Source organism: Aspergillus melleus, assembly GCF_016097325.1.
Source record: "Aspergillus melleus strain CBS 546.65 chromosome Unknown contig1, whole genome shotgun sequence".
Taxonomy (NCBI): Eukaryota; Fungi; Ascomycota; class Eurotiomycetes; order Eurotiales; family Aspergillaceae; genus Aspergillus; species Aspergillus melleus.
Window position 1 is genome coordinate 7242694 of NW_025763370.1, and position 20438 is coordinate 7263131.

Below are 20438 nucleotides of genomic sequence, written 5' to 3' on the forward strand. Positions count from 1 at the left end.
AACCTCTTAACCGGCGCTGAATGCTCGATTCACATCATTGCCGATATCGGTCTTACGGGAGATAACCGGGTTTGAATCGTACTTGCTATGGGACCTTTAAATACACTATCGGTTTTTCAAGAGGGAAAAAAGATTATGGTCATAACTGACTAGTTAGGCGAAGGGGATGGATTACAAATCGAGCGGGCTATCAATCAATCAATCTCTGCCTAGCACGAGGCCATGAGTTATACGGAAACGCGAATTTTGGTGGTTGTTATGTTATTGGGAGTTGGTTGGGCAAGATAGCAAGATACAACTAATGAAAATGGGAAGAAGGCAAAGCAAACACTATAATATCCTATTGATAGTGATGAATTGTTCCTCATAAGGACATCTAGATAAGTTGAGATGGTGATAGAGCCGAAAACGACAGTTCATGACATCTCCCACCCGACACCTAGTATGCGAAGAGCATTCTCTACATCTTGCCGGCCACCTCCTGGGACTCCCACAGGCTTTCAATCCACTCATTCACAGTGATCACTCTCTGTGAAAACAAAGGCCACACAAGATCGACTGCTGCGGTTGTCAGCTCTTTGGACCAGCCTGCAGTGGCGTCCTTTCTAAAGGCCCTGATTAGCAAGGGTAATGTTTTCAGACAACAATGAGGTGAAAAGTCAACTAGATCTTACAAAAGAGTTATGTTGTAGCCACTAGAATTGCGATTGTTAGCCATTAGAACCGAATCAACACTTGGAGCAACTTTAGATACTAACAATTCGAAAGCATCTCGAGCGGTAGCCTCGAGACAGGTATTCGCTGTCAAGCCAGCAAAAACTAGGTTTGTGATCTCGCGCTGCCGAAGCTGGAAATCAAGGTCGGTATGCTGGAACGAACTGGATTCCAGTCAACCAGTCAGTCCACGTAGCCTGTCCCATATTGCCCCTCTCCCGCAACATACCTGCTATTCCAATGCCGGCTCAATACAACATCCCCGTTTTTAGGATCTGGTTGCAACCCTTCATAGATTTCGGCTCCGAACGATCCCTCTTCGAAAAACCGTAGGCTCTGCTGTTTGACGTTATTGGGCGTCATGTGTTTCCAGTCGAAGAAGCTATTCTCGGAGCATGTCTGGTGAAGTCCATAGAAGATGGGAATCTTGTGGAACCGTGCAGCCTTTACTAATTCTTCAATATGCTTGACGGTTTGTCTGTCATTGAGATCCCTGAGATGGGGAGTCAACTTGCCCTCTGGATGCAGGAAGTCGTTGTACGGATCGACAAGGACGATAGCGGTGTTGATAGGACCTGGCATTTTGAAAAAAAATATATATATATATATATATATATATATCTTCTTATAATCATGGATGAACAAGAGTGAAGATTTGTGGTTTCATGCTCTAGGTGGGGTTAAATAGTCATACAATGATGACCAATCTGTTCGCTGCTCTGCTGACCAATTTTAAGTCGGGGTCCTTGGCCTCGGCTAAAACTGCCTCTTCGCCTAGACCTGACTGTGATTACGGATTTCGGCAGCGTGCGCCCTATGAGCCTTTTGCCCATAGCCAATGAGAAACAAGAATTTGATTACCAATCGACTATTAAGTTGGTGTCCCTTCCGAACTGATCTTACGCTGGCACATGTGATCCAGTTCCCAGGCCCCAAGCTTATGATAGAAGGTTTCTGAATATGTCCTAAGTAGTAAACCGTTATGCCCAGCATCGATCAGGTGGTGGTGCTCCCTGCGCTGATGGCGGGCCTGGATTGCCTGTGTCTGACCAGGCCAATGTCAGCTCTAAGCTATCCAATATGTGCGAAGGAGCTTATGCCGTGTTTTCAATCAGTTCAAAGTTATCACACATACTGTATCGCTAGCAAGAATACATGCTCAATGAATTTTGTACCTCAATAGGCCAAGCTGATCACGTACACCATTTTGCCAGTACCCATACTCGACGACAAACTTCAGCCCAGTACCATGATCGGAGCGATACCATAGAAGCAATAAAGACAAACAGCTGCTTGGCTAGGCCTGACAATTATAAGACTGCCTTTTAATGCACAAACAGACCGTTCCATTATTTCCTCTTCTATTACTGATCCGAAATCGCCTAAGAGATCATAGGACGTTATCTCGCTTGTATCGGCTGACACGGCCTGTGACACCACTGCAGCTTTAATATGGCTTTGGGGTCTCGAAGACATTTGAATTTGAGGGAGCTCCTGCTCAATGATTCCAAGGGGCAAATTATGGCTGGTTTCCCCAATAATGGCAGGTTTCTAGGGATAGGCAAGGGGGCGAAAGACAGATAAGCCCGCATGGCGGTAGACATGAAAGGGGTTTCTTGTTTCAACGTCGGACATGGGATTAGCAATCTTATGTACACAGTATCTTGCTAGGGCTCACAAGTAGGTAGACCCCGAGATGTGTAATGCTAGATCAGTTTCAATAAATAGGAGGATAAGTTCAATTTTTCGCTTTAACTGAGATACCATTTACAAGGTTTGCTAAACACCACAACTTACCTTATTTGCTTCAAAAGCCTTAGTACTGGATTTCTGGAACTAATGGGATCATAAGCCAGCCACATTAATTAGTGAAACTAGGGGATTCTCCTGTAGGTCAACGTGTCCATATTTTCAGCCAGTCATACACTTGAACAACCCGTGCGCACATGCAAATGAGTCTGATAGGCGAGATGTCCGTCTTATCTTTGTTCTTTTTTCAGCCTGGACTCTTTGCAAAATCCTTGCTCGTTATAGCAATACCTTTCACAGAAACAAAGGCCAATACTGAGGCATTTACTGGCGTTCGGTTGAGACCCTTACGTACACTAGTTAGCCCTCGGTCGACGACATGTCTCTCACATCTATTTCCCTTTGTCATGATTGCATGAGATAGCGTACCATAAGATTAATATTGACCGCAACGTCATAGAAAGGGGGAAATGCTTGATATAAGGATCAGCATGTCACATTGAAGCTGTAAATAACAGGCAGACGCAAGGTATACGGTGACTTTATCCCTTGCATTATAAGTCCAACTGCTTCTTCGACCTGAAAACTATAAAAGACGAATTCTTCCACAGATAGAATCGCTCTTGAGCACAGTTCTCCATACCGTCTACAATAAACCAAACGCTTTCAATATGAGATTTTTCGCATTGATCTCTGCCTTTATGTTTGCCGCATTGGTGGCCGCAAGTCCCATGGAAGAGACAAGCCATGGACAGGAACAAGGACAGGGCTTCTGGGATGGCATAGACTTGTCTGACGATGACCTGGTTGATGTGAGTAATTACATTGTGTTTGAGCCGATATTCGGAATGTTGGGCTAACTTGAGTTGGATGTGGATAGACCCAAGTGTGTGATGGCTATGGAAACTGCTCCTCTTGATGAGGATGAACCACAGGAGTGGAGGAAAGCCTAGAGTCAGAGCTGTGAGATGGCGACGGGAAGATATCCACTGGCGCATTCCAGGCTAAAAGGTGCTTTTTCGTTGTGTCGTTGATGAAGCTTTACATGTCCTTTGGCCTTGGTATAGGTTTTCCCTGGAAAGCAGGTTTCCCTATATCGATAGCGAATGCTAAGGCTTTGAGTTTAATATACTTTCTGATATTTCACTGTCTCGAACGGTTACAAGAACTCGAGGTAGATTGTCTGACGTAAAAATAGCATCAACAGGCCGGGGAAGAACACTGAGTCAACCAGCACTCGATATCCTATGTTCGACGTCGTCTCGCTTTACTATTAATAGGTGTACCTGGTAAACAAGCGATCCTGTAGACCGCTGTCAGAGCTAGAGGCAATCATATACAAACATAGAGCTTGGACTAGGTGATTTCGCCTCAGCAAACTTAACATGGACAGCAAGTAGATAGGATAGTATGCGTGGTGGCATCTGTTGCAGCTGTGATTCTGGAGCAATTCACTAAACTATAGAGATACTTAAGTACTGGAAATCTCCAGAGTTTCACTTGCCATTACCCATCGAGCATATTCTTGTACATATTGTCCATGAGGATTAGGGTTAGTTATCTTCAACTAAGTCAATAACTGGTCGCTACTAAGCCTTTTCGGGCGATAAGTTTATATATGACACATTGAAACTAACAGCAATTCCATAGACGATTCCTGAGTAGATATCTTGGAAGTACTCTGTAGTTTTCAAATATAATATCCTCTTAACCTCAAGATCAATTTAAATATAGCATTCGGGTATATCCTAGCGATTGGTAAGCGACGCAATCCTGGGTCCTTGGCGCTGGCGGAATTCCGCCCTCTGCGGAGTAAACCCGTCCAAAGCCCGGGCGACGGATGGCTTATCGGCCTACAATAGGGGTATAGTCATTGCCAAAGGTGCTGCCTCAGAAGCTTGTAGCGTAGGTTATATAAATCGGCCACACACCCAATTTACTGTGACTGCAAGTTTCCTATTCAACGCTGGTACTACCACTCAATTGGAGAAAAAACCGGACTAGAATCACATCCTCAAAATGGCCATGATAACCATTGATATTGTCTCTGATATTGTCTGCATGGTACGTTTCTCTGATAGTTATTTTCAACTTGCCCTGGCTTTGACAGACAAGCTAATGAACAACAGTGGTGTTTCATCGGCAAACGGCGCCTAGACAAAGCCATCCAGCTGTATAAACAGACCTACCCTGCCGGTAGCTCCGACACTTTCGTGATAACTTGGCGGCCGTACTACCTACAGCATAATCGATCTCTGCCCAGCGTGGACAAGAGAGTTCTGGCGGAGCAAAAGCTGGCGCATATGACCCCCGAGCAGCGGACGGGTCTGATGAGCCGAATGGAGCGGATCGCACGCGCCGTTGGAATTCGACTCAATCATGACGGGAAAATTGGGAGGACGAGAGATGCACATCGGCTAATCTTACTGAGTCAGATTGAGGAGCAGAAGAAGAGTCAAGTGGGTGAACTACAAGACGCAATGGCGGAGAAGCTTTTCCAAGCGTATCATGAGTTGGCGAAGGATATATCAGACCGCGAGGTGTTGCGGGAAATTGGTCAGAATGTACTTGGGCTGCAGGCTGCGCAAATAGATGCTTGGTTGGATGACGAGGAGAATGAGAAGCGAGTGAATGATGAGGCCCAGAGGAATCTCGAGCTGGTGAGCGCGGGGGTGCCGGTGTTTCTGATCCAGGGAGAGGAGTACCGTGTGGATGGAGCACAGGATATAGAGGACTTTATGGATATATTCGTGAAGATTAGAGAGTCCATCTAGTGATCTGAAGCAAGGGTGCTCCGAATGGAGAATTCTAGCAGACATGGTCCAAATTAGGGCTAAATTTGAATCCGTTAGGGGAGCTTGTGTATGCAGAGGACATAACACCGGGAAAAAAAGGGGCCTCTGGTCAGAACTTTCATGTTGAGACAGGCTTTGAGACTGTAGACGTGCATTATGTCTCAAATACCAGGCAGACCCCATTGCCAGGCTTCATAAGAGTATAAATGAGTCATCATTGTTATGCAGCGCAGTGCTCGGAAGGCGAATGGCTTTGTTCCCGCTTACTCAGCCGATCGCCACGATCTTCCCCAGTTTTCTGATCTTTTTGTCAGCGGCACTCGGTCTCATCTTCGCAATCGTCATCTCCCCCAAGAAGCTGCTGCCTGTCACTGATCTGAACATCGCGATCTCTTAATCATAGCTTGTTGGGTACCCCGATGATAACCTGAGCTACGGTGGAGAGAGACTGCCCCCAAATGTACCCGTCTCCAACCTCGGCCGATAGGTCGGAGGATGACGCAGGGCCGTTCAAGAAGCGCACTGCGAGAGCCTGCGATTCATGTTATAAACGAAAGGTACGATCGCGCTCGAATGCTTCTGCCAGGTATATGCTCGGTCTGTGCTGATTCGTACATAGATCAAATGTGACGCTGCGGTGCCACAATGTAACTGGTGTAGCCACCATAATATTCCTTGTACCTTTGATCGGGTAGTCCGGAGAAAAAGGAAAGATAAGAACAATGCAAACAAGTAAGGGGTGACATGCTGTCAGATCGAAAACGATTATAGAACACTGATCCGCAGTCATTTAGCCCACAAAAATCAGACCGCTTGGCAGAACGCATTGAGAGGATAGAGAAACTACTAACGGACGGCTTGTTGCGAGAAAATAGTATGTTGCCCAGGTGCATTACTGAATGTAAGGTATCTAACCTTGCATAGCTCCCCGTGAACCCCCAGCGAGCTCTGCCCCTAGCAACTCCCCACTGTCTTTACCTCCTACTACTCCATCCCCAGGCAATCCGTCTGTCTCCTCATCTGTACCTCTTCATTTCGCTGGACGAGAGTTCGGTGTGGTCAGTCTTATCACTGGAATCCCGTTCTTGCTCCCAGAGGGACGACAATGGGTAGAATCGCGGACTGGCCAGAAAATTTCCTTTGATAAGCTTTGTCCATCGAAGCCGCCGTGGGAAAAGCAACGGGCGCTGAGCTCCAACGCATTGTTGACGAGCCTGCAGTCCCACAATGTCTTCGAGCTTCCCGACCGTCATGTCGTGGAATCCCGATTTGATGCATACCGCTGGTCTTTGATGCAGCGAGTATTCCCCGTTCTAGACTGCGTCTTGTTTATAGATACCATCAATGCCGCGTATCGGAGCGAATGCTTAGGTGGTCACTCCGCGCCAGCGAGTGTGCGGGCCTGCGTGTTTGCTTTCATTGCTTTCTCAACCTTTATTCAAAATCCTTGCTTCAACCCCCAGGGTAAGGAATTACCATCTGTTGACGGGGAACAAAACATCCTAAAGGTACAACATCTTTTACCGCAAATCTTGCAGGAGCCCACTTCTAGAGAGGGCTTGGAGGCACTCACAATGTTGGTAAGTTTACCTGCTTCATATGGTGCTAATATCTGCACACCCACACGCGATACAAATACTAAGCACCCGATCTAGGCTCTCTGTGAATTAGTCGCCGGAAATCTGCAATCGGCCAACTATTACGGGTCTCTGGCAGCTCGAATGATCTTCATGCTCGGCAGTCATGCTCCCCCGTGCCCGCAAACTGCCTTAGGGCGGTTGGTCGACACCAAGACCCGAGTGCAACACCAGTTGCGGAATTTATTCTGGGTGTGCTATACCATTGAAAAAGATGTCTGCCTTCGGACCGGTCAACCCCAGCTATTCACAGACGAGAACTGCGACCTCACACTGCCGTACGGCTACGTTGAAAAGCTATACAGCAGTATGGAATACCACCATCACTCGATGGAAATTCCCGAAAGTCCAATATTCCCCGTCGACCTACGTCTAAGTATCATCAAATCCAGAGCTTACAGCGCGCTTTACTCCTTCCGGTCCCTCAAAAAGACCGATGCCGAACTCCTGAAAGAAATTCGCGAACTGGATGACGAGCTCGAGCGATGGCGTATGTCTGTTCCCCAAGAGTGGCGGCCAACGCTATCGTTCTCTCACGAGACCCCCGACCCAAACGTCAGCATGCATTCGGTTATGCTCCGCCTTAACTATCATCTCTGCATGACTATCATCCACCAGGCCAGCAGTCGCTGCAAATCCTGGGGCAACCGGCAAGGCGGCATGATGGACGGCGTTAGTTCAAGTCTGGCACTGTCCGTTGAAGCTAGCCGTTCGACGTTGTTATACCTCGAGGCAGCAGAGCATGTCCTTGTCGATGGTATTTTCTGGTAAGTCACTCCTAACCAATCGCCTATCCCTACTTTTCAGTAAGCTCACCATACCGATAGGACATTAATTTTCTACCCCATGTCCGCCGTCCTCGCTATTTTTTGCAACATCTTACAAAACCCGTCAGACCCACAAGCGACCAAAGATCTGGGCCTTCTCAAAACCTCAACTAGCATGATGGAGCGCATGATCCTGAAACAATCGTATTCGTTTACTGAGATTGTGCATATCAAACTGGTGGCCGATTTCGTGATCGAGCTGTATCGACTTGCGAATTGTGCTATTGAGAAGGCGTGGAATGAGCAGTCTGTCTGATTACCTTTTTTCTTTTATTTTTCGTGTCTTCATTCTACATGGGTATATACTAGACGGATTTGATTTGATTAGATCAGATTGTGTACATGGTGTGGTCGTATGGGATGCTGTTACTGGTTATTTGCTGAGGTGTATAAAGGGATCTGGTGAAGTTCGGGAATTATACTGGGGGTCTATCTTTGTAATTAGGCCACTTAGACTGACTGGTTCAGTGTATGTCTCATTTTTTACTGGTAAATTTAGGTAGTGCTTCCAGACAGGAAGAATAGTATGTTCTAACGCACTTGAGCAACGGTTGCAGTAGCTTCAATAAAAGTTCCGAGGCTAAGCTGACAATTTCTGCCTCCTTGAAAATAGTAGCTACATCTATAAGGTAACATAGACAAATTTGATAGAGCCAAGATCAGAGAGATGAACCAGAAAAAATCAAGCAAAAGAAAGGAAAGAAAGAAGAAAGAACAGTGAAGCACGTGCAATAAGTGTCAAACAAGAACCGCAACGATTCTAGTAGCGTATCCAAACCCTTTACGTGGTACTCTCGTTATGATTTCCATCGGGGCAAGAGATAGCAGTACGATCATTTGAATCCCAAGTCACGCTCCCGATGAATTTCTGTGCCTGCTCTTCAAGACCGCTGATGTTGCTGGGACAATTCCCCGGAGCCTAGCGAGCGCAAAGGTTATTGAGACAGCAGCTATGAGCCAGACATCTCGTGCCTTTCTGGCAGTTGGCGTTTGTAGTACAAGTCTCTTTCGGGAATTTTGTAGCTACAAAGCAGAAAGAGGCCCCGTCTGTATCTACACCACACGCGCAGATACTGGAGGGTGGAAGACCACAGTCACTCGTTGCATAGTAACCACAGGAACGACCCGTGCAGGTTTGTTGAGGGCGCCGGACGGTCGTAGTTATTGTTTTTGTTGCAGTGACAGAAACAATTGATTTCGGGGTACGCACTGTTTTTACGAGGGGCTGGACTTTGAGGTAGGAGCACGCAGAGCTGTAGACTCCTGGCCTTAAACATGGACCGGAAAGATATGCTGGTAGAGCGGTAGGAATAACTGTTGTTGCATCAGGAGTAACCTCAGTCCCAGCAAAGAAGACACCGCCCGTTACAGTCACCCTCACTGCTTTTGTCGCTACTGTTGTGGTTACCGTGCTGGGGGTGATTAGCTTAGTGTCTTGGAATAAGTATAGAGAGAAACTACATACATTGTGTCGGGTGTCACAGTTGTCAGTAAGAAGTTAAAACAATCTGCTAGTTTGGAATTCTGAGAAGGGGGGTGGGCCGAGAGGAGTTGTCTTTTGCAAGATAAGAGTTGTCCTGAGCAAGAACTATTTACTGGCTGCAGATAGAGAAAGAGAACAAATAGCACTGGGGTAAGGAGTACAAGCATGATGTTTGCTCCTATAAACCCTCGGTAGCAATGTCATTTAGATATGGTGGCTGATCCAAGGCATTTAAGAATAAATACAGAGCATGTAGAAACTAGATGAGCCACTGGGATGTTGAGTAAGTCTTATAAACCTTCTCTTCATAGCAATACCTGTTTGTGTGGTCACTGTTGTCCAACTTAGGATTTTGTCATTATGGCGTGTATATGTCGGTGCACAGAATATTGGCCGATTCACATCTGCCTAGCACTCCATAGGGCAAATCCAACCATTCTCAAGTAGATTTTCAGGTCTCTGCTTATTCTTCCTCCATCTCTCCTTCTCTTTTCTTCCAATTCATAAGATGCCTGTCTCGGTCAACATCAAAGACTCATCAACACGAGCTACGCAACAAAATCATTGAAAAAGCCAATGATGTCTTGCCTCATCATGCAGCCCATGTAATCAGTCCTTATATTATCAGCTGCAGGACCCATGTCTACTCCATAGGTTGGATGTGCGCATGACTTGGTCATTTTGATCACACAGCTCAAGTACTAGGTCGGAATACGATAACTTCGAAGTGCAGGTAGTGTCGCTGAGGATGGAAGGTCTTACGGATTACTTCACGCTTCAGAATCTATAGGCCCTCTACAGACGTATATTCCGGGAGCTATAAGAAGCACTTGGAAAGATACGGATGACAGTTACCGGCTTACCTTAACATCGTTCAGGCTTAATCCTAGGCTCTGACGTGTTACTGGGTTGATTCAGGAAGAGCTGCCAGGTCGCTGAAGTGCCTTGGAAACCCACATTCAGTCTATCGTTCGCCGCGCTTCCACTTCAATAAGAACCATAGTATAAAAACACAGCACGGATATCTTGAGATATTACTGCCTGCATTTCCTTTAGCGCAGAGCCAAAAGGAAATAAACAAGAGAGGTGACCCGGATTTATAAAATAATGTTACTTGCTCGTCGTACATATTGATTGCGGAGAGTTTGAATAATTTAAATCTCTTCTAACTCATAGACAGGTAAAGCCCTGAAATTGTCCTAGAACCACAATTGCCTCTAGTCAGACCCCAGAGCAACAATATAAGGCCCATTATCGAGTTCTCCCGAAAATACGACGTTTATCCAAATAAACCCAAATTTTCTTCAACCAAGGCGAGCTACGACATTTTAAACTTCCGTATTGTACGGGTCCATACACCGGAACCATTTTCCAGTCGAACTGCCCTTTTAAAAAGTTGAGAAATGAAAAATTTGTCGTCCGTAACCAACCCTCTCGAATGCCAAAACGCCTGTCGTGTTATGTCCGTGGAAAGAGCCTCTCCTGGTCGCTGCAGTGAACGGCCAGACCGCGCAAGTACAAGAGGAGCTGGATAAGGGCCAGAATGTGGACTCCCGCGACCTGGAATACGGACGGACAGCGTTAGCTTGGGCTGCTGAGTGCGGACATGAAGATATTGTGCAGATGCTGCTGGGTCGGAAGGCTAATGTGAACGCGTTGGATCATTAGGGTCGATCGCCGTTGCTTCAGGCGGCGGGTGCTAAAGTTGAATCTCGGGATACGTCTGGTCAGACGGCGCTGGTCTTAGCTGCAAAAGTGGGATCGGACGCAGCAGTTGGATGTTTATCGGAAGCATGAGCCGATTTGGATGTCCAAGGCTGGCGTGGTGGAAGGACGGCGTTGTCATGAGCGGCGGAGAAGGGCCATGAAAAAACTGTCGAGATCTTGCTCAATGGGAATGCGGCGGTTGATATGGTGGATAAACGTCACCGGACTCCGATGGCGTGGGCTGCGATGGATGGTCATACGAGTGTCGTCAAGCTTTGTCTGCGATGGAATGCCAGCACTGCCACGGAAGTTGCCGACTACGACCGGAGGCCGCTCTAATGGGCAATCTAAAAGGGCCATGAAGACGTGGTTGAGGTCTTGAATGGAATCTCACCCCCAAAGATAAACCACGGGTTGAAGAGAGGCCGTGAGCCGACGCCCTCGGAGAGGCTCGATGAGTTGCAAGAGCTGTTCAGAACCCTCAACCGGACTTCGACTGGAGCAATCACCAAGGTGGTGAGTTCCTGCTATGGGCTATCGAGAACGATCAAGAGGAGGACGTCGAATTTCTGATACAGCAAGGCGCAGACGTGAATGCCCTGGATGACAACGGGTTGACACCACTTTCTAATGCGGCACATAAGAGACTATCATACGTGGCTAGCTCTTGCTAGAGAGAGACAACGTTGACCTAGACCACGTTGATAAGTGCGATCGAACTCCTAATTCATGGGCTGCAGAAAGCGGAGACGTTGAGATAGCCACATTTCTCATCGAGAGGAACGTCAACCTTGAACCCAAGGATCAAACGGGCATGACTACCCTTTTATGGGCAGCTGCGTGGGAACATGAAGAAATCGCGTCTATGCTGTTAGGCCGCGGAGTTGACCCTAACCGCAAAAACGAGAACTTGCGTACGCCACTCTCCTTTGTAGCCGGAAATTGGCAAAACTCATTGGTGTCTCTTCTCCTGGGAAAGGGCGCCTTGCCGAATCAAGGTGCAGAGGAATGACCGTTGATGTACACTGTGAGTGAGGATAATATGGCACTGGACAATTTGCTGCTTGAAAAAGGAGCGGATCCGTAATCTGCTGATTATAGCATCGTTGAGCTCCCTCCACTAGTACTCGCAGCATCTCATGGGAATGAAAAGATGTTGAGTCTATTCTTCGAACAAGATGCTGACTCGGACAAAGTCAAGAAGATCATATCTGGACAGCTTTAGTTGAGGCTTGCCGGGAAGGAAAACATGGTGTGGTGAAGTTACTACTCGATCAACGTCCTTTCTATGGCCGTAAGGGAGATAATCTGGATGATGGACCGATGTATTATGCGAAAAGTCTTGGAGACATGGTGATATTGTCGAGCTATTACGGCCATGATATCCCGACTACGAGTCTAAATGAGTTTGGGTTGGAGGTAGATAATGATTGTCTATTGCACAATGAAACGGGTCCCTGGGAAATTAGAATTAGAATTCCTAATAAACCATTCTACACTGAATCACAGATTGTTACATTTAGAACTATTTTTATGGATTTCTCAAACAGTTTCTAGTGCCCTCGACACTGCCCAATCTCGTAAATACGCATCTTTAGTAGCTGCTAAAATCGCCAGGCTCTATAGTGGATCGCACCTAATCAATGCAACGAATATGCCGTTGTCCTATACTGGAGTTCAATTGCACAATTCATCGAGGGCAAGTCAGCTCTGCCTTTTGAGCGTGAACGAATTCCTTTCAAACTATAGTGAACAGAAGAATGGCTCTTGCTATAGATTTCCTAGAGTTGCGATAGGTTTGGCAAGAAGTCTAGCGAGCAGTAGATGCAAGAACAAGAGTTCGAGCGAGGATACAAGGGACTTGGGAGATAAATCAGCCAGCAATATATAAGTGCAGTTGTGGGCCTTCAAGTTCTATTGAAAAAGGAGTCTACAGACTGCCGAGTCATCGGACTCTACATTTACAGGCTACGAGTCTAAGATTTGAAAAGGTGTTCAGAAAGATACATTTCCATTATTGTGACTAAAGGTGAAAGGTTGAGCCCTAAACCAGCAAGATGGTTAGCAACGAATTCACAATCGAATTATCGCGGTAGAAAACAAAAAGCATAGAAGCTCTCCATGTCAGAAAAATGCGAATGAATGATGCGTAGAGTTGTAATCGAAGGCACTTTTTGTGCTTCAGATGGGGTTGAAACAAAGATAAAACGCAAATCATCACCTGAGAGACGAGAAATCATGTAGAAACAAAGGGTCAGCTTACCAATACACAGTAAAGTTAGAACAGAAAATGGCGAATAATAATGATTCCTCGAGTTAACATTGGCAGTCTTCGGACATCATCAAGTCCTGCAAGACCAGCGCGGTCGTTGTTCAAGGGTCGAAGGGATGTCAACAGGGAAAGTTTCTGCAGGAGAAATTTGGGCGGGATTTTAAAGCTCCCGGCGTTAGTGCGGCACGTGACTATCCGCGGAGGAATGGATGTTCCGGGATGCCGTGTAGAAATGGGGTCGATTGATCCCCTCATCTACCCGTGGAAGAGCCCTGAATCGCCGTGGCTAGGTGTACTAGATTTGAGGAGAGTGGTCGCTCAATCTCTATAGAGCAAGCTGACACAAATATGGCGATCTCCCAAGATCAGAGGGCTCGATGGGGCCTGGGTGAAAGGAGGCAGTGACAAGCATGCCAGGAAGTGAGGTTGAGTAGGTCGTATATTATGAATTGGAAACTTCAATTTTGCTCGTTGAGGAGCTCCCATATCAAGGCTGAATCTTCCGCGCTTTCTTTGTTTGACTCGGGAGTCTTCTCATTTTTCTCGTTGGCCTCCGTCGCGCCAACATTGGCACCCTCTTTCTCCAGCTGGTCTAGAGTTTCGGTAATTTCGGCCTTCAATTTGTCCATTTGCTGGATCTCCTCTCTCGTCCGACTCAACTGTTCCTCCATCATCAGAATAAGCGACTCCCGCGCTTGATGGGGACGGTATAAATTCAGAAGGTGATGGGCGTTGATAAACAGGTTGCGTAGATCCTCCACTTTGGGCTGAAATTGTTCCGGATCGACCGCCAGGATACCAACGAATTCGAGGAAATTTAAGAGGAGCGATTTGCTGATCCGGAGGAGGTAGTGTGCGTGGTTTAATGGCCGAGGCTGTGATCCCGGCTCGCGGTCGGTATCGGCGGAGGAGGGTTCGGGGTAGAGTTGTTCAATGCCTTGCGATTTCAAAGAGGAAAGGTTTGTTGAAATCTAACATGGGTTCATAAGCAGCAGTTCTATTCTCCGTGATATCTCATGAACTCACACTTTGCAGTTCTCCAAAAACACTGTATTGTCCCGATGTAGGTATCTCCGGTGGTGCCAGGTAACGGAGCTCTGATGGGAGTTCAAGCGCGCGCAATTCAGAAGGTGACCACTTTTTCTTCGTAGATTTTCCGTCCTCTCCTCTAGAGGCCTCTTTCTTTATCTCCTCGAACTTCTTGATATTGTCGGGCGTGAAGTGTTTCCATAAAGGAGGAGGCGGGGCAAAAGCCGTGTTTAGAGCGCGAGGTTGCCCTTCAGCCATGGTCGCGTGATAACTTTGATTCAGATGATCAGCAGACGGGGATACGTCTTGGAGAAAGAGAAAGGCGCCAAGGGGAGGACGACGGGCTGGGGGTGGAAGGACAGTGAAAGAAAGAAGATGCGATCCGCGTCATGCGGAGATTCGGGCGGACAAGGCGTGGCCCGTGCGGCGACTCTTCACCCGGCCGTCCTTCGCCCTTCCGTCAGCCTCGCTCTTCTCTCCCTCACTCTCTTCTCTCGTTTGATTCCTGCATCACTCAACCCCAATGGAGAGTTGATCTCTCCTACTCTTCATTCCAACTTTGATTCCTCCGTGGAAATGTCACGCAATGGATTGGCTGCTGGGTCAGCTACTCCTCGTCCCAATCACTCCGGAGCCCGCGGCGCTTTTTCTCGCTTCTATCAGCGATCCTTTCCTGCGATTGACTACTTTGCGCTGGGTTTTGTGATCGCCAGTTGGATTTTGGTTAGTCTTGCTGTTTTTTGGCGCGCAAATATTGAGGCATTAACCCTATCATACAGATCCAACTTTTTGTGACCCCATTCCACCGGCTGTTCTCACTTGACAACAAATCCATTCGATACCCCTTTGCGGTAGTGGAACGAGTCTCCGTGGGTGAGTAGCTCCTCTGGCGTGATAAACAGGCTCTACTTACAACTATTAGTCTGGTCAATCGTCTATGCCGGCCTTATTCCCTTCCTGATACTCATGCTTTGGGTTTCCATGTTCCGTCCGAATCGCCATAAGGTCCAGGTGACCCTGCTTGGGTTCTTTGTCGCCGTGATGCTCACTTCCCTTCTTACGGATATTATCAAGAACGCGGTGGGGAGACCTCGACCGGACCTGATCTCGCGCTGCATCCCCAAGAAGGGGACTCCCGTGGATACTCTGATCGATTGGACCGTATGCACACAAGCGAACCAACACATCCTGCAGGAGGGATGGCGAAGTTTTCCGAGTGGTCACAGCAGCTTTTCTTTTGCTGGGCTCGGGTATTTGTCCTTGTAAGATATCTTTTCGTCTGACTCTTGTTCTACTTCTAACTGGTACACGCAGCTTCATCTCCGGCCAAATGCACGTCTTCCGACCCCGAACCGACCTTTGCCGCTGTCTGATAGCGCTCACGCCGCTACTCTGCGCCCTGATGGTGGCCATTTCCCGTCTCGATGATTACAGACATGATGTTTACGACGTAACTTCTGGATCCGTATTGGGTATTTTCGTTGCATTCTTTTCATATCGTCGTTACTATCCCGCGCTGCGATCCCCGATTTGCGACATCCCTCACGAGAAAGAGGATCTTGTTGGCCCGGATGGTTTCGCCAAGCTTCCGGGCGACGAAGAGCAGCAATTGCAGGGCTCCGGACTTCTCTCCCGTCGTTGGGAGTCAGAAGAGTCTTATCAACTGGGCGATTCTGCGTCCCCACGGGAATAGTAGATTGGTGTATATATTGATGTTACGTTATCGCTTTTTTATACCGTTGATACCCGATCATATTTTTTGGTTCCTGTATTTGGCCTTTCGATGCATTTGAACATTGTTAATCATGTTTATATACCGTCATATTCACAACTTGGAAATGTCTCTCTGTTTTACGTTGGTCCACTCCTTAACATCGTGGAAGTCCATCACCTTGTTCGGACCTCCGAACCTTCCAAGGGTGTCCCGCCAGTCCCTCTTGGATGCAAGCTCTGGGTTCCACTTGATCAGTTGGTGGATCTTTTCGGGGATCTTGTCCTCCAAGGCATCGACAATAATATTACCAATAGAAGGAAGGTATTTGAAACCTAGAAGCCAACAGTCAGTATATACAAATCAATAGGTCTGGTTATTGCATACCTCGTCCAGAAGCTCCGCAGCCGAGAATCAGAGAAGGATGATCAGGGTGACGGTCGATCAAGAACTCTCTGTTGGCAGTGTCGGCGCACCAGCAAATCCTCGCAAAACTAAACGGGCGGTCGGCCAGCTGGGGTAGGGTTTCTGAGAGAAGGGCCCTGACTCTTGCCTCGGACTCCAGAGGCACCTGAGTTTTCTCGAAAGGAATGCTCTGCATATCACCGTCGGATGATTCGGTCATGTTGGTGTACCCAGGGTGCTCATCGCAGATTTTGATCTCTCCGTGCTCCTCGTCGGGCTCGAAGAAGAATCCTTTCTCAATGTTGAAGATGACCGGGATATTCTTGTACAGTGCCCGTTCTTCAGGCTTCAATTGGATATGTACGAGCGTCCACGCGGTCGGTCGCAACTGTTTCTTGAAATCCAAGAACTGTCCTGCGCTGGCGCCCGCGCAGAGAACCGTCTGCTCTGCTCGCCAGATCTTGCCGTCGGCCGTCACAGCCCCCTTCACATCGTTGTTCTCAAAGATCAGCGTGATGACCTTTCCCTCAGGGGACCCGGTAACGAACTTCACGCCCAGTCGCTGGGCCTCCCGAACAGCTGCGACGAGAGCATTTCGTGCATGAGCCCAGCCCGCACCCGAGCGAATGTGATATCCTTTCCAACCGGGAAAATCTCCTTTCAATACCTGAGGCGCCAATTGGCGAAATTGCTCTGGTTCAGAAACCTCAACCACATCCGGCTCTTCATCCGGCCGCACACGTACACCCAGACGATCTAGACCTGCTGGAGTACTGGCAGACATCACAAGCCCGGTATCGTGATAGTAGGGCTGGAAGAGCGGGTCGTTCTTCCACCCCTCAAACGCCTGTTCGGCCAGAATCTCGTTGATCTCGATTTCGTCTTTCCGGTTACTGTACTGTCCGGACGAAATGATCTTGTTGACATCGTTTCCGGCTGAGATAGCGGATGGAACAGAATAGGGGTCAAGGACAGTCACATTTGTGTATCCTTTGCGCGCCAAATGGAGGGCAGTAGAGGCTCCCCAGGTGCCTGCGCCGATGACCAAAATCGATGACGACTTGGTGATTGCCATGGTGGCGATGCAATCAAACCCGTCTGGAGAGATTGATAAAAAGACGAAAAGGCAAAATAGTGATAAAATTGAAATCTTGGACAGCAAAATTACCCCGGTCGATGAGAAGAGGAGTGTGTCGAGACAACCAGTTCACATTCTTTATATGATGCAGCAGGAATCCGGCAGTCGGAGAGCGAGGAAGGTCCACGCGATGGCCCGAATGAGGAGCTGCTGGGCTACTTATCGTGCCATTGACTTGCTCAATTCCCACTGGACGGTCGCGCAGTGATCACGCAAACAAACGTGACTATCTGCTCTAGACTTTTCCATAATTATCTGTTTATCTTTATCCTCGTGTTCCCTTCCATGCTCCCCGACTTCGGAGTTGACCCGAGATACACACCGTCCCCACCAAGTCTAGCATGGCACTAGCGCTATCTCCAACCATCGACCATGCGGAGTATACCGATGCGCAAAGTGCCCACCACCGTTGCATTTAGCCAAAATGCAAGATAATACCAGGTCAGCACTCGTGTCTTGGGCTAGATCAAGCTAACTTATGCCAAGGAAGAGGCAGGCTTGTCGCTCGCTTGGACCTTACTTTGTTCTGACACAACCCGAGTTGTGTTCGATCTCATTTCACGTCTCCTATAGGTATTTCGGTTATCGAGGATGCTCAGTCCTTGCTTAGCAAACACCCTCAGCCTTTGCCATGGAAACACACTTCTTCCTTCCTCAGTCTTTAGGGAATGGTGATACTAGATACGATCGTATACTTCACCCAAACCTTGAGCATAGCATCGAAATTCACGAAGGGTATAATTTGAACTCGATTGCAACGACCCGGACTCTCAAAGAACATTCAAGGTCTAGAATTCAACACTGTAGCTAACTTCCCCGAGCGAGTTGAGAACGATACCCGATAAACCACGCCAATGCGAATCTTTGCATGTCCTATTCCTTAACCGAGGCTAGCGTGCTTATCCCGGACAAGATTTCGCCGGTGCATACGACGGATCGCAGCTTGTCGCTTGGACCTTACTCAACTCTTTTGGTCTGGGGTTTGCTCCACATTCCGGCTTATCGACCGGTGATCGACATGCTGTCTTTAGTCGCTTATCACTTATCTGGGGGAGGGGCGAATCGTTGGAGACAGACTTTCTCTATCTTCCCCTCTTTCTACACCTTACATGGTATTGGTATACCATTGGGGTAAAAATGGCCGGTGGTATGCTCTATAAAAAGGAGAGATGGTCTCCGTAATTTGGGAGTTAATCAACGCCTCTGATATCTCGATCTCGTCATTTTTTCCAGAGGTCTGCGACGGGTGGTTGTTTGTCCGCAGCAATGAGCCAAATTCATCCCCGGGGATTGCCAAACGCAGACGTGGAGGAATGTCCAGGCGATCCTTCCCTCCAGCATGATGCCACCAAGAAGCCTATGACGGCCGAGGATGCCCTGGAGATTGCTATCGGGGAAAGCCAGAATGTCGAGTATACGATCGATTCTGACAACTCGCCTTATCTGGAAGTTCGCGCCAATGTGCCCAACACAGACGACCCGACACTGCCAATTAATACCTTTCGGATGTGGTTTTTGGGTGTTGTATTTACGTTGGTATGTTCTCGAGAAATAACATGGTCGTGATCTAAAGCTCACGCTAACAACACTTAGATCGGCACGGGCGTGAATCAGTTCTTTTCCATGCGATATCCTAGCGTGACTATTACATCGCTTGTCGCGCAGCTTATCAGTTATCCTGTTGGCTGCTTCTTTGCCAAGGCATTGCCGATTATGTCGATTCGGGTCTTTGGGTGGGACATCTCTATCAATCCGGACCATCACTTCAACGTGAAGGAGCATGCTGTGATCACGATCATGTCGAATCTCAGCTTTAATCAATCTTGGGTACGTCTCTCTCGGTGGAAAGAAAATTAGGGTAACTTATACTAATATCTCGATAGGCTAGCGCGATCATTCAGGCTCAAAAAGTGTATTTGCAGATGGAGACGCCCGTGGGTTATCAGATCCTACTGTCATTATCAATGCAGATGTTTGGACTGGGCCTTGCTGGTTTAGCCTATCGATACATCATTGAGCCACCGCAGATGGTAGGTAATCAAGCACATACTGTCACGCTTGACTAACATTCTGTTAGATCTGGCCATCGACCCTCGCCAACGCTGCCTTGTTTCAAACCCTTCATAGTGGCGCGAACCCAATCGCCGATGGCTGGAGAATTTCTCGCTATCGCTTCTTCTTGTATATCTTTATCGGAAGCTTTTGCTGGTATTGGCTTCCGGGATACATCTTCACGGGCCTAAGTACATTTGCGTTCATTTGCTGGGCAGCGCCAGGTATGAGAACCCACACTTCATCATGATAATCCTCCTAACCAATCACACAGACAACAAAGTATTGAACAATCTGTTTGGCATGACAACCGGCCTCGGATATCTTCCCACCACGTTCGACTGGAGCCAGATCGCATACAATACATCCCCGCTCGTGATTCCCTTCTGGGCTCAGGCCAACGTCTTTGCCGGGTGGTTTTGCGTGTATGCCGTGGTGGCCCCAATTCTATACTACACGAATACCTGGTTCACGGCGTATCTCCCATTGACAGGATCAGACGCATATGACAATACCGGGAGTATTTACGACTCGAGCCGTATCTTGGACGACACGGGTGCAATTGACGAGGCTAAGTATCGAGAATACAGCCCGATTTTCTTGCCCATTACCTTTGCGCTTAGTTATGGCTTGGGGTTCGCCGTGCTGAGCTGCCTGTTGACGCATGTTGTGTTGAATCATAGCGGGGACATCTTGAAGACGATGAGGGGCCAGAACAAGAAGGATATTCATGCTAGGTTGATTTCCCATTATCCGGGTGTGCCGTGGTGGTGGTATGGCATTTTGACGGTCAGAACCCTTTTCGTTTGATGATTTGTGGCAAAGTGCTGATTTATCCAGATTATCATCGTCGCAGTGGCAATCTTAACACAGTATGTTTGGCATACTGAGCTTCCGTTCTGGGGCGTCTTCATCACCC

The 20438-nt window shown here is 47.8% G+C and overlaps 8 protein-coding genes across 8 annotated transcripts; 5 read left to right on the top strand and 3 right to left on the bottom strand.

The window, feature by feature from the left end:
- Positions 1 to 460: 460 nt before the first annotated feature.
- LDX57_002597 (cysteine hydrolase family protein) lies at positions 461 to 1296 on the bottom strand (the record flags this gene model as incomplete). Its single annotated transcript, XM_046084248.1, has 4 exons — positions 461 to 605; positions 675 to 695; positions 759 to 878; positions 944 to 1296. The coding sequence occupies 4 exons, from the start codon at positions 1294 to 1296 to the stop codon at positions 461 to 463; spliced, it is 639 nt and encodes a 212-aa protein (XP_045940211.1).
- Positions 1297 to 4482: 3186 nt separating this feature from the next.
- LDX57_002598 (DsbA family oxidoreductase) lies at positions 4483 to 5237 on the top strand (the record flags this gene model as incomplete). The annotated part of the gene is made up of 2 exons (XM_046084249.1): positions 4483 to 4527; positions 4593 to 5237. 2 exons carry the CDS (start codon positions 4483 to 4485, stop codon positions 5235 to 5237), a joined length of 690 nt encoding a protein of 229 aa, XP_045940212.1.
- Positions 5238 to 5716: 479 nt separating this feature from the next.
- LDX57_002599 (putative C6 transcription factor) lies at positions 5717 to 7978 on the top strand (the record flags this gene model as incomplete). The annotated part of the gene is made up of 6 exons (XM_046084250.1): positions 5717 to 5815; positions 5878 to 5990; positions 6053 to 6132; positions 6183 to 6838; positions 6914 to 7662; positions 7723 to 7978. The coding sequence occupies 6 exons, from the start codon at positions 5717 to 5719 to the stop codon at positions 7976 to 7978; spliced, it is 1953 nt and encodes a 650-aa protein (XP_045940213.1).
- Positions 7979 to 12592: 4614 nt separating this feature from the next.
- On the bottom strand, positions 12593 to 14564 carry med7 (mediator complex subunit MED7). The gene is made up of 3 exons (XM_046084251.1): positions 14211 to 14564; positions 13176 to 14155; positions 12593 to 12956 (listed from the first exon to the last, which is right to left on the bottom strand). Exons 1-2 carry the CDS (start codon positions 14469 to 14471, stop codon positions 13643 to 13645), a joined length of 774 nt encoding a protein of 257 aa, XP_045940214.1. The 5' UTR covers positions 14472 to 14564; the 3' UTR covers positions 12593 to 12956; positions 13176 to 13642.
- LDX57_002601 (phosphatase PAP2 family protein) lies at positions 14496 to 15906 on the top strand (the record flags this gene model as incomplete). The annotated part of the gene is made up of 4 exons (XM_046084252.1): positions 14496 to 14936; positions 14993 to 15086; positions 15136 to 15475; positions 15528 to 15906. 4 exons carry the CDS (start codon positions 14496 to 14498, stop codon positions 15904 to 15906), a joined length of 1254 nt encoding a protein of 417 aa, XP_045940215.1.
- A 132-nt stretch (positions 15907 to 16038) lies between these two features.
- Positions 16039 to 17404, bottom strand: LDX57_002602 (NAD(P)/FAD-dependent oxidoreductase; the record flags this gene model as incomplete). The annotated part of the gene is made up of 2 exons (XM_046084253.1): positions 16039 to 16259; positions 16312 to 17404. 2 exons carry the CDS (start codon positions 17402 to 17404, stop codon positions 16039 to 16041), a joined length of 1314 nt encoding a protein of 437 aa, XP_045940216.1.
- Positions 17405 to 18733: 1329 nt separating this feature from the next.
- Positions 18734 to 19324, top strand: LDX57_002603 (uncharacterized protein; the record flags this gene model as incomplete). The annotated part of the gene is made up of 2 exons (XM_046084254.1): positions 18734 to 19003; positions 19061 to 19324. The coding sequence occupies 2 exons, from the start codon at positions 18734 to 18736 to the stop codon at positions 19322 to 19324; spliced, it is 534 nt and encodes a 177-aa protein (XP_045940217.1).
- Positions 19325 to 19765: 441 nt separating this feature from the next.
- LDX57_002604 (uncharacterized protein) lies at positions 19766 to 20329 on the top strand (the record flags this gene model as incomplete). Its single annotated transcript, XM_046084255.1, has 1 exon — positions 19766 to 20329. The coding sequence occupies one exon, from the start codon at positions 19766 to 19768 to the stop codon at positions 20327 to 20329; it is 564 nt and encodes a 187-aa protein (XP_045940218.1).
- Positions 20330 to 20438: the final 109 nt, after the last annotated feature.

Bases quoted from the DNA above. Each gene is read 5' to 3' on its own strand.
- med7 (XM_046084251.1), bottom strand. From the start codon at position 14,471: ATGGCTGAAGGGCAACCTCGCGCTCTAAACACGGCTTTTGCCCCGCCT. The intron at 14,156-14,210 runs GTGAGTTCATGA...AACCCATGTTAG, and splicing joins TTTTTGGAGAACTGCAAAGT to ATTTCAACAAACCTTTCCTC.